General features: G+C 46.3%; 1 protein-coding gene across 1 annotated transcript; it reads right to left on the bottom strand.

Annotated features, from left to right (window-relative positions):
- Positions 1 to 841: 841 nt before the first annotated feature.
- ERRFI1 (ERBB receptor feedback inhibitor 1) lies at positions 842 to 18,936 on the bottom strand. The gene is made up of 4 exons (XM_036747274.1): positions 18,766 to 18,936; positions 4,801 to 4,993; positions 4,573 to 4,649; positions 842 to 3,549 (listed from the first exon to the last, which is right to left on the bottom strand). The coding sequence occupies exons 2-4, from the start codon at positions 4,920 to 4,922 to the stop codon at positions 2,351 to 2,353; spliced, it is 1,398 nt and encodes a 465-aa protein (XP_036603169.1). The 5' UTR covers positions 4,923 to 4,993; positions 18,766 to 18,936; the 3' UTR covers positions 842 to 2,350.
- Between the last annotated feature and the right edge of the window lie 546 nt (positions 18,937 to 19,482).

Below are 19,482 nucleotides of genomic sequence, written 5' to 3'. Positions count from 1 at the left end.
TTGATTAAACAGGAAAGGACGTCCTCAAAACTAATTCCAAGGAACCATAAAGACAGGGCAGCAGCAGGTTGTAAGTTTAAGAAGAAACAAGGAAAAAGGCATGAGAAAAAGCAGGAAAGAAGGAGGCAGATGGGCAGCAGTCTTGGCCAGAGTACAAAAAAAATTTTAGAAGGTTAAAAGGAGAAAGATATAAGAGATGCAGGTCAAAGAACCTGTGGAAAACTCTGAAGGTAAGGAGAAAGTTTCTTTCTATGTTAAACTTAAAAATAGAAATCAGTGAAATCAGAAAAGTGCTGAGAGTAGCAGGATTTCACTGATCGGAGTATTGGACCATGATTGCAGAAGAGGGTAAAAAGACTGTATTATGATGTACCTGGTGATTCTGGATAAAGGGCAACAGAACCCTTAAACCCTTAAGACCAGAATTACTTCCAAGTTCTTTTGGAAGTCTTGGGACCTATTCAGCCTTCATTTTGTCTGCCTTGTAAGGGGCAAACCCTATCTCCCAAGGATCCACTCCCAATCCAATTCCCTAGGGCTAAATTTAGGTGCTTGCTGGGAGTTCAGCTCTAGAGAAAACCCTCAGGACATTCACCTTGTTAACAGCTTAGACAGGGAGACTGGAACCACTTCAAGTTAGCCATGTCTATTGACAACACAGGGTTAACTATTAAAGGTGAATCCAACATTCAGGCTAGCTGCCTTAGTAGTTTCTAAGGTTCCCTCCTGTTATAGCTCTCTGAGAAGGGAATACATTCCAAGTGTCACCCCATGGATGTAAAAATAGATCAAAATTTACATGAGAAAGTTCAGATAACTTGGAAGCAAGAAACATGATGAATGGTGTCATAAATAAGTATTATAACTTTATTAAAATGAAAAGACATATTATTCAAAATAATGCAACAAATGAATAAAGTCCTTTGTCCAATACTGTACACATGATGCAGAAATCAGTGCATTTTCTATCATGTTTTCACCTTCATTTAATCTGTACTAAAATATAATAAGCTATAAATAGCTCAAATAATATCATTCAGCAGTTTAAACTGTAAACAGCTTGTTTTTACTGGTAGGACAACATCGTGAGCACCTTTCCTTCTGTGCTTCTCCAGAGAGGATAAATACACTGAAAGCATGGGAGTAAGGTGAACACAAGCAACGGGGGCAGACTTGGAAGCAGTGAATCAGATCTTTTGCTCAGGATTTTACTGCCAAGGATGGAAAAGAGGACAAGATGACCTCTTGTGTTAAGACGATTTGTGCTGTTGGTCAGTGGAAGTGTGTCACTTAAAAAAGCAAAACCACCTCCAGAAAATACTGAATAGAAACCAGCAACACAAGGCCAGCTTGTGTTGTATTTCCGGTTATTAATACAGTTTGAAGTTTAAAAAACAAAAAACAAAAACAAAAACCCGCCTACCCATAAATGAGAAGAGATTCCAGATCTTAAGTCACTGTTTCATTATTGGTTATTAATTGACAGTGTCAACACCTTGGTGCCTTTCCATCAGGGAGAGGCTAATGCATCCTTCTGCCTAGGGGAAGAGAAATTGGCAATTTTTTGTAATGTGCTGTTTTAGTGGATAAAAAGAACTTAGAAGGCACCATGAAGGAAAAAAAAAAAGTCTCATTCTATGTGACTGTTACCTACTCGCTTTGCTTTCTTTTCATTTTTTCCAAGTGTCAGATATATAAAGGTGGCCTCATGTTTCCCAAATGAGCTTTTAGAAGAAGCCAATCAGACTCTGCAATGATTTTTTAAATGGGCTAGCACATCCCAGCCTGTGCTCCTTGCTAATGTAGGCCCAGGTTTTTGTGAAAAAGTCAAACTCAAAAAAAAAAAAAAAAAAAAAGAAAAGAAAAGAAGGAAATCAAAAGCCCCCAATCCCACTAAAACAGAACCTTCTGTGGTTCTGAAGGAAACAATACTGTCCTTTTGCTTGCTCAGTTTTCAGTCTGGCAGCACAGTCTCATTTCTCCAGCTTGAATTTTTTTTTTATTACTCTGAATATATATATATATTACTCTAAGATGGTAACTAACTGGTTAACCTGTAACTATGGTTATACCACAAGTTCCTATATAGATATATATAGATATATATATATATATATGTTTCCCCTCCCCCCAACATCACATCTTTAAATTATATAGACTTGAATAGAAAAGACTTTTCTCCAAAAGAAAACTGAGGGATACTCATAACAACACCTTACAGTTGATTTACCGCTTTCTCTTCAGCTGTTTACTTTGTCGTGAGACCTTCGGCGACCTCACCACAACTAAGGATGCCACAGAGAGCTCATTTGGCCCGCTCTGTGCTGTTGCTGAATGATATTCCCAGAGTTTAGGGAGAAACCACATAGGATAGATGCTTGCGCTTCCCCTGGCCCTCAAGGTCCACTTTAGCTTTGGAGTCCAGCTTTTCGGTCACTGCAGCCGTCCGGCAGTCGCTGGACGGCGGCTGAACGGGGGCACTCGCAGCACTGGTTTCTTCTGATTCCCTAAAGAATTTCTCATATTTGTCCAGATACGGCGGCCTCTCAGGTAGTAGGTAATAATGCGTTGAACTCACTTTCTTTCCATTTTCAATGATGGGCAGAATACAAGGACCCTTGCTAGCAGATCCTTCACTGTTCTGTCTTTGCAATGCTTTGCTGCTGACGTATTTGGGATCAGGGGCAAAGCTCTGAGTGGGGGGCATGACCCCATTGAGGTAAGTCGGAAGGCTTTTGGGACTTGGTGTGCGGGAGTTACTCCGTGATAAAGGTTCTCTCGGAGGCACTTTGGGAGGCCTGTCTTCATCACTATAGGTGCTAGAAGTAACTTCTGCTGACCACCTTCTGTAGTCTGGCTTCACTGGCCTGGGAGGTATGGGAACCCTGGGGGGGACTTCTGGTTTGTCTTCATCTGAATTAGGAGACGCTCGATGTAAGTGGCTGGACAGCCTTGAGGCTGGCTTGTTAAAGGACCCAGCTGGTCCTGAGTGGGACCTTCGTAGTTTCCGGTGGGACTGCTGAAGGACAGGAGTTGAGTTTTGTACGTTTTCACGTTGGTCAGATGTTGGCCTCCCATCTTCTACAGCTGGGGTGTCAAAATATGCATAATTGATCTGCCCGCACCCACGGAAGCTTCGTCTGCCTGGAACCCCGTATTTAAAGACAGAAAGTGAACAGTCTTCTAAGAGGAAGTCTGTGTCTGAACTTGTTATAAATTCCACCTCGCAGTCTGTGTCATCTCGAGAAAAGTCCTCCGAGATAGGCAGGGGTGGTAGGGGCCTGGAACCCCGCTCACCAGGAGTCACCGAGGAAAACAAAGAAGGCCCGTTTTTTACAGGTGTGAGTGGGGGACTCCTCGAAGCAGCACAGACCCCATTCACAGAGAGTTTCTTAACACCACAAACAACATGGTCCTCTTCACTCTTTCCAAAGTGTTCACTGGGGGATAGAATGAGAGGCGGCAAGGCAGACTTCATCTGAGATGGAGTCCGGAAACAGTTTTCGGCGAAGCAGTGGCCATTCACTGGGACAGGTTTTGAAATGTGCCCTAGAATAAACAGGAGACGTTAATACAAGATCTCGTTTTCCCACTGTGTGTGGTGCAGCCTCAGCTATCTACACCTTGGGCAGCTCTCCGCCTAACCAAACACCTCTATTAGTGAAATACTTTCCTGGTGTAACCCTGAGAACACTCAGTCAACGACGGGTGTAATTAGAGAACAGAAGATTGTTCATGTGCATGAACTGGTTCAAAGAACAAATTATCTTCTCTATCTACTGCTGGATGCGAGCACAGTGCACACCCACACATCCCAGGCACAATTCGCAGAAGGTGAGCAGCCTATAATTTACATGAATGCCACACGGCACCAGGCTCGCCATTTCTGGAGGGTGACGGCACAAGGCACTGGGCAGGGGGCAGATGAGGAGAGGACTTGGGATTGCAACAGGGGATTCCTGGGCCCAGCCCCATCAGCAGCTCTCGACAGAATCTGCAGCCCGGGACGTCCGCACTGAGTGCATTCTATGCCCATCTCTTACTAACAGAATAGACTAAAACCCTGCCTCCATCTGCAGCTCTCAGACACAGCCGTGTGGGCCAGCACCTTCCCCATGGGAAAGGGGAGGAAACTCGTTCAGGGAAGTCAGCATCATCGCTGGGATAAGAACTGAATTCCTGACTCTAATAGCCCATGCTTCAGACTCAGGTTAATAAAACTGGTGGCTGCAGCACCGTGAAGCCGCCTAAAGGTGCTGGGTCCCCTTAAGTGGAATGTGAGCTCCCGGAGATCAAGGATGGTCTTGACTTTTAATTTCTTTCCCCTGGTGCTCGGTAAAGTATTTGACACACAATGATCATGTAATAAATGTTTTTCTTTTCTTTAAAAAAGAAAAGCCATCTCCGTTTCCACCCAGCTGTTGCCACTAGAGGTCAGGCGACTGTTTCAAATGCTGCAGACTGTTCCTCATTTCTTTTTACATGATACCACAGGACAAAACACTTCTTCACCCCAAGCTTCACCCCCAAATGCTTAATTCCGCTTGACTACAACTTCCGAGAGATACATACCAAAGGTTGTCAGGTGCTGCTGGGTGGTGGAATTCAGGTTGTAGGCCATGGTTATTGGGTCAATATTCAAAAAGTTGCTAAAAAGAAAAACGTCTCAATTAGTCACAAAAAAGCAATCAGGGCACTCATGTCTCCTTTAAACAAAACAATGCCAAGGTGGAGCTGGGACCTGGCAGGCCTTGCAGGGACAAGGCAGGTTAGGAGGAGGCTCTGTCCCCACTTACTTACTTCTCAAACCCTTTGCGGCTTCCCCAGCAGGTCTTCAGGCTTCCCATGGCTTGGCCATTCCGCAGAAATCCAGTTTTTAATGGGACTCTGATTTCCTGAGCAGCAACTCCTGCTGATGACATTGTGCCTTATCCTCGATGTCTCCACGCTTTGGCAACTCCGAGATTTTCAGTTAGCCAGAAGCTTTCATTCCCTTGGGGAAGATAAAGAAATGAGGAAAGGAGTAGCATAAAGGAAGGAATCACCAATAAAAGAGTGCCTGTTTAGGGGTTTCTGAATTTTTCAGGGGAAGACATTTGCTCACTCAGGGACAAGGTGGTTAGCTAAATGCCCAAGAAATCCCAGATGACAAGTATCCCCCAGGACCGACATGACAACCAAAGTTACCGGAGTGAGTGTAGTAAAGACCATGTTGGTAGACCCCAGGCTAAGGCTTGAAATATTTCAGCAGAGCGGGAGAGGAACAAGGGAAGGAAGCTGGTGCCAACAAAAGCAGACCTGACTGCAAGGGCGAACGGGGCAGATGGTGGCATGATGGCCGAGCTCACCATGGGCCAAAGCACATGAGCCTTTGTCTAACCTTCTGGTACCTCAGCCCCCCTATGCCTGTACGAGTGAAAAGTCCATCCTGCCCTCCTCCTCCTCCCCTCCAGGGAAATCCCATTTGGAAAAGGGATTACCTCAATATCACCAAGAGGAGCACTGGTCAGCAGGACCTTCGTCCCCATACCCAGACACTTGTAACTACGTGACCCTATGAGTCCCCAACCCCTGTGGGCTTCCGCTTCCCCCGCTGGGGTGCTAGACTCCCTGGCCCAAAACTCCTCTAGCACAGACCTATCACTAAGCTCTGACATCTAAACCAAAGACACCAAACGGATTCTAAGGTACGGCACCACTGTGACCTATACAAGAGCATTTGTTTTGAGTTGATATTTGTCTGGGCCGTGGGACAGAGATGTAAGCTATCCAGGTATTTCCTTACTTAAGACTACTGTTGTTCAGGTGTGTCTGGCTCCTTGTGGGTTTAAAGGCCCTAACGTTTGTGGTTTTCTTGGCAAAGATAGTATTAGAGTGCTTTTCCATTTCCTTCTCCAGCCCATTTTACAGATGAGGACACTGAGGCAAGCAGGGTGAAGTGACTTGCCCAGGGTCACACATCTAGCAAGTGTCTGAGGCTGGATTTGAACTCAAGAAGAAGAGTTTTCCTGACTCCACTCCTTTCCTTAAGATACCAGTGGCTATTTCTGCAGACCGTCTCATTTCCAGGATCCTGTGAAAATCAAGTTCTGCCAGTTTACTGGCTTTAGAAGAGCTATACTATTCAGGGACCTACTCCTTGCTCCCCTCCCCCACTTTAAAAAATAAAACCACACAGATGTAAAAGTACATTCTTCACATTCTCCTTGGCGGAATGCTGGATAATTCAGGCCTTGCCTAGCTCTAAGGCATGAGTTACATAGGACGTAAGTAAACTTTGCCTTAACCAAGGGTTTCCAAACTTAAGGCTACCCCCTAACTCTGGGGTCCCACTCAGCCCATTCAAATTTGCCCTATCCTCCCATGGCTCCCCACTCCCCAAATCATTTGTTCTAAGTTCCCCAGTTACCTGGAAGGTGGATTTATCCCTTCGGTAAGAAGCTTAAGTCCATCTCATTATCGAGCACAAACTTTACTGAGCACCTAACATGTAATTATTTTACCTAAAGGCCTTAAAAATGCTCTCACATCCTTATTTCGTGTCTGAAGGCCTGCACGTAGGTTGTTCTATGGGTCACAGGCTGGAATAGGTCAAAAGAAATCAATGACGAGCCTAGTGAAGTGTCTCGCTCTATTTAAACACAAGACCACAATGAAACATGACGTTCCTCTTCCAAAGCTGGATTGGTGTGAGCTCATTGCTATGCAAGGTAATGATCTGAGCGTCGGGTTGGAAACCTATTTCAGAATGGGGCGTGTATTTCCTCCCCCTCTTCAGGGCCCAACAAATACCACTTGTTTATTAAGCAAAATTACCCCGGAATTCGGCTGGGCTAGGTATGTGTATTAATACCCGCTTGTGGATTCTGAGCAAATGTGTTTTCTCTCCATTTGCTATTTCTTGGGTCAAATGAAGCTGGAGAAAGCCAGAAAAAAAAAAAGTCACCAGTTTGCATCTCCCTCTGTCCCCTCGGCCCAGCTGTCGGCACATTGGGCCTAAGCACTCATGTGGCGGTTTTTCTAGGCCTACTAGAGCACTGGCAGGACCCTAGGGAAAGTATCTGTGGTAATATAAAAATGAAAGGCAAGATAGGAAGGAGAATATGGTATTTAAGTAGTTTGAAAGCACCCGTATGAAGATCACTCATTCAGATTACAGGAAAAAGCCGCAGGCCATTCGAGGAGGCCCAACCCCCACCTGTATGGCCGCCAACAAGCACTCCTCGTAATTACTGGGTCAGCCTCCTAATGCCATCTAAATCTTAGCTTTCAACAGAAGGATTGTGTAACTATTCCCTGTTCTGAAATTGCCTTGGAATTTTAGGCTTACATTTCAATGGACACTTAAAACTATTTACACATTCTAGGAAAAGTTATTTTTCAATCGCTGTTTCCAGCACCTACTTGTTAGCTTTCTGAAGGGAAAAAAAACATTTTTTATATATAAAAGAATTGTATTCACGGAGCCAGCTCCCTCCCAACCACAATAGTGCCTTTGTGTATTCATAGAAGGTTGACCTGCCTCTAAATTTCAATGGGGAATTGTGAATGGGCCGTGTTATGAAACTGTCCGAACTTCCTACTTGCTCGAATGGCAGACGTGAGGAAGGCAATATAATCGCATGTTCTCCTCGAACGGAAAATAGCCTTGGACTGGAGATTCGAAAGGGCAATGTGCCACATGTGAAGACACAAACAATTTAATTTGTGTTCATATAGATCAGAAGCTCCCCAGGGTCACGGCCGTATCTCACATAAAAAAAAAATCCCTCTATGGCACCTGGCATGTAGTAGTGACTGAGTAAATATGTCATAAAGTGAAACAGATGGAAAAGCCTTCAGGGACCACCTGAGCCAAAGGCCTTGCTGGACAGGTGCAGAACCCAAGGCTCACACTCAGCGGGAGGCCTGGGATGCAAACTCCAGTGTCGGTGTCTTCCCAGAAGCGACTGCTCCTTCCCCTGCACCAATGGCGGCCAGGGAACCTTAATGAAGATGAGTGCCCGCCCTCCCAACAAAGCTTATATCCTAATGTTTAGAGTTGGTAAAAACCAACCTCAAGACGTTTGTCTAAATAACATTCAACAAAGTGGCTTCCTACATGGTTCCGTTTCAAATTTAGCTCTGCTTTAGAATTTATTGGGAAGCAAAGGTAATTAAGAAAAAAAAAATCTTAGCAGGGAAATTAACACCTGAAAATACAACGTGCGCCACTGTACTGCTATGAAATAACAAAAATATTAGATTGAGAAGTATTGGGCCCCACAATCTAGGCCCAGGCCACAAAAAGTCTGGCTTCCTAAAAATCCAGCAGATCCGAAGGTAATGCTCTCTCAGTATTATCCTTCATAAGCAGTCTGTAGAAAGGAGCTTTGTGGCAGAGGCGGTGGTGGCTCCTTAGAGGTCAAGGGCCTCACCCCTGGTCATGCACAGGCATCTGACGGCACCATGGGGAGCTGACCCCAAGCCTAGAGCTGCTTCTACCACACCACACTCTGCCATCATCACATGATCGAAAAGGCCTATGAGAGGAAGCACCATGTAATTACGGCCAAATTAAAAGAAAATTTAAAAATAATGACTGTACTAAGGCTCAATGGTTGAGATGAACAGCTCTGTTGGAGCCCCAGATGCTTATGGAACCCAGAGAAAGTCTGGCTGGAAAAAGACTGGTTGTCAAGAAAGAAGGGGCAACATTCTAGGGAGCGCTGAATTGGATTGCTATCATGCATGAAACTCCCCTGGTTATATTTTTAAGTGGATTTTCCAAATTCTAAAAAAGGAATATTTTTGTAGACTGAGTCAAAATACAATGACTGAACTAGGCAACCCTGGCTCAGAATCTGTCATTTCCATCACTGAATCCTCGTTTATTTAGAGAAATCAGAAGGACCTACACAAAGGTCATTTCCTGCTAAATGAATTTCAGGCTTCCCTAATCTTTTGCTTCCCAGTAATAATAAACAAATATAAAAGGAATTACTATGAATGCTTTACAATTTACAAAGGGCTTTCATTCTATCAATTCAAACATCTATTAAGCCACTAGGATATGCAAAGATGTAGCCAAGCACCGGGGATTGAAGCAAAGATGAGTAAGATACCATCCCGATTTGTATTAGATTTACAATCTAATCTGTTCTAGTGAGCTGTGGAGACTCAGAACTGCAATGCAAATTAGGGAATTTGTGCGGATACAGCAGGAGAAAGCTTCAGTCCGGCCCTCGGCTTTCAAGGCCCAGGCCAGCATCTGGGGAGTGGCTACAAAGCCAAGTTCAAGAATGCAACGGAAGCTATTTGAATGAACAGATAAAGAGAAGCCTGGGAAGACTTACAGGAACAGATGCAAAGTGAAGCAAGCAGAACCAGAAAAAAAGGATGTGTGGGATGACAAGGTAAAAAGGAAAAAAAATGCTATAGTGTGGTTATCCCTGAAGAGAAGCGAAAGTGTATCTTCTTCCCTTCTTTGTAGAAGTGAGGGGCTGTGGGTGCAGAATACTGCATGCATTCTCTGTTCAACCTCTTGTTCTTTGTTATAGGGGAGGGCTCTTTGGGGCCGAGGGGGTTGGGAATAGAGAGAAATGAAAATCATGTGAAAATCAAATCATTTCCAAAATTAAGAAACAACAAGTTTCGATCAACAGAGGCGGAAGACAGTGTGTACTCTCCGAGTAAGAGCAGAAGAAGGTGGAAAGGAGGTAAAATGACCCCTACCCCAGGGCAGGAGAGGGACGGGGGGGGGTGGGGGGGGGTGGGGGGGGTGTCTAACTTCCGATCTCAAGCTACAAGATTTCCTGGTGGCGATCTAATCGAAGTCTTCCATTTCGCATATGAGGAAATTGAGGTCCAGCATTTATAAGCAACTTGCTGCGGAGAGCAGAGATCCAATCCCAGTTATTCTGGCTCTAAATACAATGTTCTCTCCATTATACCAAACTGTCTCCTACAAGTAATTTTACCATTAGAAAACAGCAAACTTCAGTCTGCTACTATGCACCCACTTGAAAAGGATCTAGTTCATCTCAGTGCTTAGAAAACCCCTAGTGAAGAAGGAACTGACATTACTTTAAGACATTAACCCAGATTTGCTCACCTGGCCACCTGATCTCATTAATGAATCTCAGAAGCAATTGGGAGGGGGAGGGGCACATTTTTGTCCTACAACTCATCCACTTCTGCCCGGTGCTTCCTTATTTGAAAGTGTGATGTAATTTCCTCTTTTCAATCTGGTTTTAGAACCTGCTTTCTGTTTCTTCAGAGTGAAAAAATGGTCTCCTCAGACTTTTTAAACATTTATCTACAAAACTACTTCAGGACCTATATGAGATCTCATATCATACTTAAAGTATCATAGCTACCGCCTGGACAATGGAAGGAGCTTGTAGAGAAAAGAACTGAAGTGGCTTTGGACACGACAAGTTCCATGGGGTTTTGATTCTATGAGGCTTAATTTTAGGAGAGCCCAGATCCGACCAGCACTTGTTACTCCTATTTGACCTCTAAAAACAACTAATACTGAATTGAAGGTCTGTCTGTACAATGTAAGAAAGGATATTCCACATGACCTGCAAAACATTTCCCTCAGAATCCCCCAGTAATGGAGGTAGATGAAGAAGCCAAGGCGCAGGGGGGTTAGGTTATGCTGATGGTCACACTGGCTAGTGAGCTGCAGGCAGGGCTCAAGAGCTGGCCGAAGGCTCTTTGACCACATCTGCTTGAATTAGAACCTGGATTACTGAAGGTAAGGCGACCATTTGCATACAGCCTTTAATCAAAAGCTTGGAGTTTAGGCTTCTCTTGACATTTTCTTTTAATATGAGGGTTTTTAACCTGGGTCCATAAACTTGGCTTTTAAAAATATTCTGATAAGTATTTCTAAATAATTGGTTTCCTTTGAAAGTCTCTGTATTTTACTCAATGCATTTAAAAACATGATTCTAAGAAAGGATCTCCAGGCTTCAGCAAACACTGCCCAAGGGGTCCAGGGCACAAAAATGGTTAAGAAGCCTGGCTGGCCTCAACAGGAGGCTACTAGGAGCCTTGGGGAAAAGATACATGGAACAGCTAAGTTACTGAAGAAGTCTCCTATAGAGTAGTTGGCTTGAAATGCCTCTGTGTGCATTCTATAGTACTTAAATCCCTCTACTGATGCTGCACCCTGGGGTGGAAGATCTGCCAAGGAAGCTTTCTTCTGGCTAGAAAGTTTAAGTCTAGACCAGTGATGGGCAACAAAAGCACACCTATGATCCAAGGATCAGCCTTGATGGAATCCTTCAGGTTCCACAGCAACTCACGAAGGCCCTTCTAAGGAAGGCCTATAAGAATGTGGATCTGTCAGAGAAAGAAGCACCCACATCAGGGGTGGGGAACCCTTTGACCTCAGGGCCGCACTGGAGGACCCAGAGGGCCACATGTGGCCTCGAGGCCACAGGTTCCCCACCCCTGACCCAGAGAGATGAAATCAAACACGGAAACACACACGTCTTTCTATGGGATGGTTCCACCACGGTCAGGAAGTCTGAACCTGTGATGGTTTACACTCTGCAGTCATGAAGCTACGTTTCTTCAGAGGTTTGGAAGGGTTACTATATGGCGTTGTCCCAAGTGTACAGATGGGAAAAAAAAGGAGGCAAGAAAGGAGGCCAAACCACTTGCCTAGGACAAGAAGCTACATGAGGGCAAGAACTCAGAAGCAGAATTAACCAAAACCTAACAACTCAAAGTCTGATGCATAATCATCAGATTATGCAGTTTCTGTGATGATTCTGAGAGATTTGAACTTAGAACTTTGGAGGCATTTTGCTTGGAGAGGTAGTCTAGATTCAGTGTTGGTCAGGAAGACTGGGGTTCAGATTTGTCACCAACTAGCACACCTACGGATGCGTAAGTCACTTAACTTCCCTAGCTTGTTTCTTCATCTGTAAGATGGGGATGACACTTGAGTACCCGCACCTCACAAAGTTGTTAAAGCTTAAAGGAGAATACACACAAAGGGTTTTGAAAACTTCAAAGTACCATATGAATGTCAGCTATCGTTAGATTTTTTTTCTTCAAGAAAAAAGTAAACTAAAAACAAAGCAACAGTGATAAAAAAAAAAAAAAACAAAAAAAACCCTTGATTTGACCGCCGTAATCAAACATTAGGTAATAGTTTTATGTTCTACAGCATTCTGAAGTCACTCTACACACACCTGAGGCCTGGTCAAATGATTATCTAGACATAAAAGACAGAAGTGAGAAACATATTCTATGCTGCATTGGCTTTCCTTTTATTCACAGGAGAGAAGCCTTTTAGGACTTATTTAATCACTAGATTGTAAACTCCTTGTGGGCAGGGACTGGGCTTTATCATTTTTATCTTGCCTAGCACGATATTTTGTACACACACGGTGGCCACTTAGGTCAGTCAGCATGAAATGAACAGATGCAGTAAAGGGCACGGGCAGTTATGAATGTCCCAATGGGGATGGGCCTGGATGGTAACATGAGAAATTCTCTGGAATTACGTTAGAGATTATACCAGCATGTGCGGCATAGACTTACCAACCCCCTCACCCATCGCCAAGACACTGATTTATTATTTAATCAATTTAATTTATTGATTATTGATACAAAACCACTCAACTGCTATTCTGGGTTCCATGATTTCTTAGCTATGAGTACCAAAGCAGATTCCTGGCCTCCTCTGCTTTGCAGCTTTGTAAAAGGTCCTGGGAGGGGAGGGGAGGGGAAGGGAGGGGTTTGTTATCTGAGTTCCATAAGCCTCTTCAATCTTAGTAAGACCTATCAGAGATTGCACTCTTTGGAATTTAAAGCCAACCGAGAGCTAGTTCTGAGAAGATACTTTACATTTACTGAGAAGAAAGGATGGGAGCAGCTAAGTGTGCAGTAGATAGAGCACCTGCCATGGAGTCAAAAGGATATGAGTTCAAATCCAGTCTCAGATACTTACTAGCTGTGTGACCCTGGGCAAGTCACTTAAGAGTGAGAGTGAGAGACAGAGAGAGACCGGGGGGGGGGGGGGGGGGGGGGGGGGGCCAAGAATTCATAAGAATTGTTTCTGCTACAACAGAAGGCACAATTTTAATGGCAAAAAGGGATTTTTAACTTAGAAATTTGAAACTGACTGGAGCAACAACTGTTATGCGTTTAATTTTTCTTGGTCCCTTGAGTTTTAGTTCCATCATAAGGTTTCAGTTTCTGCATCTGCTAAAAAGGATCTCCTCATGTGCCAAATTCACACTTTAATTAAAAGAACTTCAAAAGCGTCTCTCCTGAAGTTCTGCTGAATGCATTAATACCCTCCAGGTCACCCTGGATCCTTGTCCACCAGGCTCTCCTTCTAACTCGGCTGCACAGTGTGGATCTACGTTCTGCCAAGTTCTTTACCTTGAGACAAAGGCGCATCTTTTTACCACTGGCATTCTTCAGGGGAGGCCACCGTCTGGCTGCAAATCATGGAATACTATAGTCTCTGATGAAGCAGGAATTGAGAGTCCCCCAAAGGGCAAAGGCAAGGGCCAATCAATACACTGCAAGCAAGAAAGTACTGGGACATGGGTGCAGGAGGATGTCAGAGACGTGTGTGACCAGGATGAGCTGGCCAGCTTTGCCCATGGCTTCTTTCTCCCCTTCTCTTTTGAAAATCCTCATTACAAGGGATGATGGGTCACTGGGGCGGGGCGGGGGAAGGCAGATATCTGAAACAGAATCAGTAAGATACAGTGCCTCCCCCTCCAAATGAATGACCAGGGGTGGGGAAAAAAAGAATGAGTCAGTATAGGGAGAGCAAGGGATGACTGATAAGACAGCCAGCATGCTCTATGGCTAGCCACCCCAGGCGGGGAGAGCTGAGGAAACACACTGGGGCAAATTTGTGGAAGCATCGAAGCCCCCTCCCCGGCTGTGATTTCTTCCATCAATGGCATGACTGTCCCCTCCTGATTGAAGGTCTACCACATCTCAAGGATATAACCCTTAATGATTAGATTCTACTGAAGGACCGTGATTGTGCCAAAGACCCACGACTGCTGCAGAGGGGAGCAAAGCAGACTGCAGCCTTGTCCTGAACTGAGTTTTAAAGGAGAGGTTCTCCTAGGCTTGGAGAAGCTGAGCAACTGGGCCAGGGCCACCCCCCCCCTTCCATCTGAATCTAGGTCTTCCAGCCTCCAAGGCCAGCCCTCTCTCCACCAGGCCAGGCTTTAATGAGATTAAATTCAGCCTGTGGTCACAGGGGAGAAAAGGCAATTTCAAAAACTGACAACTGTTAGTCTTTGTACTTCTCCCACCAAAATGATTTTAGAAGATGTATCTAAGTGCATAAAATTCAAAGATATGCTAATATGTGTTCATGCCAACCTAAATTAAGTTTAGCACTACACTGTCTATAGCCTTCCGTGTGTATATGTATGTGTGTATGTGTGTGTGTGTGTGTGTGTGTGTGTGTGTGTGTGTGTGTGTGTGTGTACTCCTTGACAATTTCCTCTGAGCACATTTTTATGGCAAAAGAATTCAGTGACCTGTGGATGTGAAGGTCACTACAGGGCAAGACCACTTAGTAGAGCTGAAACAAAGCCATCCCCCTCCAGCAGCCTTGGACCAATGGTATTTAATAGGTGCCCTGGTACACTGCATGTTCCAGAACTGTCGGTGTGACAGTGCCAGGGGAACAAATCACAAGGCCTGCTGGAAACCCACAAATGGTCAGGGAGTTAGATTTCCTCTGTTCCATGCACCGTCCGAGAGCCACCAGGCCTAGGAAGGAGCCAGAAATCTGGGGGTCTTGTCGTAATTTATTTCAGTAAAACCTCCAAAGACCAAAATCCAAAGGATAAGGTGCCCAAACTGAGGTCAGCAGCATGATTTCATTAGACATTCACAGCCACCCCAGGTAGGAGCAGAACAGCCACAAAATCCAGCTTTTCTGCCTCTGGTCCTGTGTTCTTTCCACTATAACGCAGGCCTTGCATTTATAAAAAGTACCTTCTTCCTTCTAAGGATCTGGGTCATCATTTTATCCTTCCAATGTTCTAGTTGTAGATGGTGAAAGGGAGTTAGAGGAACGTTGATGACTGGCTGAGACCCCCACCCCCATCCCCAGCAACTTAGAACATTTGGGACCAAGCCCCAAAGTGATGTTGGTTTCAGACCCTAAGCTCTTGGAAAGCAGAGAGACATATACCTGTTTGGAATGATCTGTGATGTGACCTGTACAGCGAGAGGGCACAGAATTGAGTGCTGGGCCTGGAGTCAGGAAGCCACTGAATTCAGCTGTGTCTGACTCTTTGGGACCCCATTTGGGTTTTTCCTGAGAAAGATACTGGAGGGCCCAAGGCTCTATCCACTGTGCCACCTGACTGCCCCAGAATCAGGAAGACCTGAGTTCAAATCCAGCCTCAGGCCCTTACTAGCTGTGTGATCCTGGGCAAGTCACTTCATTCTGTTTGCCTCTGTTTCCTCGTCTGTAATAACAGCACCTACTTCCCCAGGGTGGTTGTGGAGATAACATAAGACAATAATTGTAAAGTGCCCGGCACATGGCTGGTACTATGTAAATGCTCCTTCCCTTGTCTTTCCGGTAGAGGATACAGTAAAACCCTTTTGGTGACTATCATCCCTAAGTTCTATTTATACATGAATTTTGCTCTAAATATTACTTCTTTAATGCTCCAAGGATAATTTGTTGATGTAGCCAATCCCTCCACTAATACCAAATTCAACCCCTCTCATATAGATCAGCTTTGCGATCCTCTGGCCAAAAACCCACCACCACCAAAAAAAAAAAAAAAAAAAAAACCTCAAACTTTACTAACCTGTTTTTATTCTACTCCAACCCATACCATTAGAACTATTTCTGAGTTACAATTGCCCCCAAATCTTAAGGCCTTTCTTCTTCTACTCTTTCCTCTTGAAATCTGGTATGTGGCCCACACTTAGATTTTCCCCTGTAATCATAGGGTCCTAGATTTAGAGCTGGCCGTGGAGTTCAACCCACTAGACACTTCACAGATGAGGAAACCGAGGCAGAACTGGGATTGGGATCCAAGCCCCATCCGCTGCCCCCCTCCCCATCCGGCATAGTTCCCACTGTTTCATAATGCCTGTAGGTCCAACTCAAGGAGGCCAATAACTTACATTCAGGACCCTGAAGTCACCTGTTTGACCTGCTGCTAAAAGCCTGTATTTATGTTATATGAATAATACCAGAAGAACACAAGGAGACTGTGTTTATCTAGGGAGTTATTCATTAGCTTTTGTGAAAGCCTGCCAAACCTCCCTGCTGAAGTGTGTTAGACTAATTCCGACGAGGGAGCATCCTTCCAAATAATTTGGATTAACAGAAGTGTTGCTTCTTTGGTGTAGATACTAAGCTGAGGACATTCCAATTCCTGGAATTACCCTTGGCACCACCTCCCCTCCCCTCCTCTCAGCTCAGCTTCACCCTCTAAAGTAACCTGTCGGCATGTAGACAATCAAGCCCATTTCAAGCATGTTAATTTGCACCTGTAATTTCACCTTTAAAGCTACTATTAGTATGACCAGAAAGGAAGGAAGCATCAGCCCAGTTTAACTTCTCTGAAAAGTCAAGTAGGTGTTAAGACCAAGGTTTTCTACGGATACAATTAGCCTTCACTCAAGTAAACTATGCCTTCTGTGATCAGAAAACAAGCTGGCCAAAGCCAGTCATTTTTACCTGCCCTGTTCAAATACTGAAGAAGGGTCAGAAACCTCTTATACTAGCTCGTCAAATAAAGGGATATATATATATATATATATTTGTCTTGGAGTCAGTCAAGTACCCTCCTTTCTCTTCTGAGACTTGTACCAGGGCTTGCCTCACGGACAGTTTTATTCAAACAAATATATTTATTAATTATCTATTTTTCAAGAGCCCTGAGCTAGGCACTGTGCAGTACTCCAAAGACCAAGACATAGTCCTGGGCCTCAGGGAGTTTACCATCCAGAAGATCTGATAAATTATATAATTTGTTGGTCCGACACCTCCAATCCCTTCCTCTTGGACACAACTAAAAATAAATGCATGCACGAATTGAGCTGAATGATGGGTACTGAATACTAATGTCAAAGACTCATGATAAAGACTGTGTTTATTTGTGTTCAAATTTGCCATTATCTGGGAATGATCTTGGGTTAGTAGCATACTGGTTGGTAACCAAACCAGAGTCAGCATGTTAAACGCAGCCAGCTCCTCTGGCTTTGGTCTCCTGCCAGATCTGGTAGTTGTAAGCCAAAAAAAAATGACATTCTAGCTTCAGGGAGGGCAATGTGCAAGTCCTGCTTAAGAGTAATTTCTGCCTAAAATTGCATTATCGCAGAATGTAAACAGAAAGGCAATAAAGAAAAGTACCAAGGAGTCTGGTTGGATAAAGGGCTCCAGACTGCAAAAATACTTAGGCTGACTACTTTCTTATGGCAGAATTACCAAAGCTTAAAGCTAGCTAGCTACTTGCTCTCCTGAAGTGAGAGAGGAAAAAAAAAAGAATTTTAACCTCACCTTTCTTCACCCCTGACAGTTGCCTAGAAACCAGTCCTGCCCTACCTGTGTTACAGGTGTACCTAAAGTCACCAACACACCTCCTTTAAAGCTACAGTCTCTTTTCTGACTACACTCAAGTTTATGACTAACAATCTATTCATATGTTATCAAGTAAGAGACTTGTTTCAAGCAATGATGAAATACTAATAAAGACTTAGCAAGCACCAATACTGCACCAATCACTGCAGTCACCCAATTTGGACAGGGTTATGGACCTCGAGACGTTGTTTTCTATACAAACACAGCAAATACACAATCCACCAACAATCGTCCACCTTGTGAGTAAGAGCTCCCTAACTCTATTCCTTTTGAATCACCATGCCTGGGAAATATTTAGGAACCTCTACGGAAACGAATGAAACAGGGCCATTAAAATAGTATACGATGTACTATCGGGGTAAAAAAAAAAAATAATCTGACTGCCTCCTCAGTGCAGGAAACGTGAGCAGAGATTCCTGAAGCTGATCTCGAATCCCATCAGAGCAATCATGCGCAGGCAATTACCAAATGCCTACGAGCCTCCCACCGAAGCTTTTAAGGTAGGGTTTATGGGCTATAAGGCATTTTAACAGTGTCTAATGCTATAAATAAAACAGTTCTGACTACCCCAAGAGCAGACGCGCCGAGCCCGCTACCCCCGGATGGGGGGACCCGAAGGCGGCAGGAGGGTTTGCGGGGTCCCGTCTCCCATCACGCACCACCTCCGCGCTGCTGCAGGGGCAGGAGCGAAGTCGGGGCTCGGGGGGATCCCGGTTCCGCCGCCGGGGATGCCCGGGGCACCTGGGGGCTCAGTTTCCCCGCCCGTACTGGGAGGGGTGCCGGGGTGCACGGCCCCGCGGCTCGCTCCCCATCGCGGGGCGAGCCGCGGGGCCGGGCTGTGCCGGTGCAGGGCTGTGCAAGGCTGCACAGGCTGCACGAGAACAATGGGCAATGGAATGAAAGGGGAGCCGGCCGGGAAAGGCGCACGGGGCTCCGCAGCCTCGCCGGGGCCGGCTCCCCCCAGCCTCGCGCGTGCCCCCGGCCCCCGGAGCGGGAGGGGCCCCGCGCCTCTTTCATCTCGCACATCTGGATGGAGACCCCCCCCTCCGCATCTGGAGGACAGGCCCCCGCGTCCCTCCTCCTTCCCAGGGCCAAGCAGCGCGGCCGCCTCCGCAGAGCCGCCGCCGCCGCCCTCCAGCCCCGACCTCAGCCCGATGCCCCCCCCTCACCTCAGCGGAGCCGCGGCGGCCGCCGCCGCTGCCGCCGCCGCACGGCCGCCAGCCTCCGTCCCGCGCATGTCCGTCCCGGCTGGCTCAGCGCCGCGGACAGAAGGGCCGGGACATTGCGCAAGCGCAGACGCCGCTAGCCTGCCTTGAGAACCTAACCCCGTCGATTGTAGGCTTCTGAGCGCCGGCGCCGCCGAGCGCCTTATATAGCGAGGAGGCGGGGGGCGGGGGGCGGAGCCGTGACGTCCTCGCGTAGCCGGGTTCCTTCCCCCTCCCCCACCGCCGCAGGAGCCGCGGCTTAAAGCGGCGATGCCGTGGGGCTCGCGCCGCGGTGGGGTCCGCGCATATGCGCCTTTGTCTCCGGGCCGCCTCTGCTGCCGCTGCGCGCCGGCTCTGCTCCGGCCGCCCTCCCGGGCCCGCGGAGGAGCTGGGGGGCACTGCCTGGGCCGACCCGGCCGGGGAAGCCCCGAAGCCCGAGGTTTCCGCGGAAATGCGTCGTGGAATTTCCCTCCGTTCCCCCGCACCTTCCGTTGTCAGGGTGGTGGCTGTTTTGGGGAGGCTACGGACTGCTCCCGATCGGTGGAGGATGGGGGCCGCGGAAACCCGAGGGGGCCACCGCGGTGGGGGAGCTTGCAGGCTTGGGGCGCAGATGCATCGCCCGACCCGGTCGTCAGGCCCCCTCCTCCCTCAAGAACCTGCGCTGGCTCCCTAGTCCCTCTG

The sequence above is a fragment of the Trichosurus vulpecula genome, chromosome 2 (assembly GCF_011100635.1).
Source record: "Trichosurus vulpecula isolate mTriVul1 chromosome 2, mTriVul1.pri, whole genome shotgun sequence".
Taxonomy (NCBI): Eukaryota; Metazoa; Chordata; class Mammalia; order Diprotodontia; family Phalangeridae; genus Trichosurus; species Trichosurus vulpecula.
This window is presented reverse-complemented; position numbering and strand designations above follow the sequence as displayed.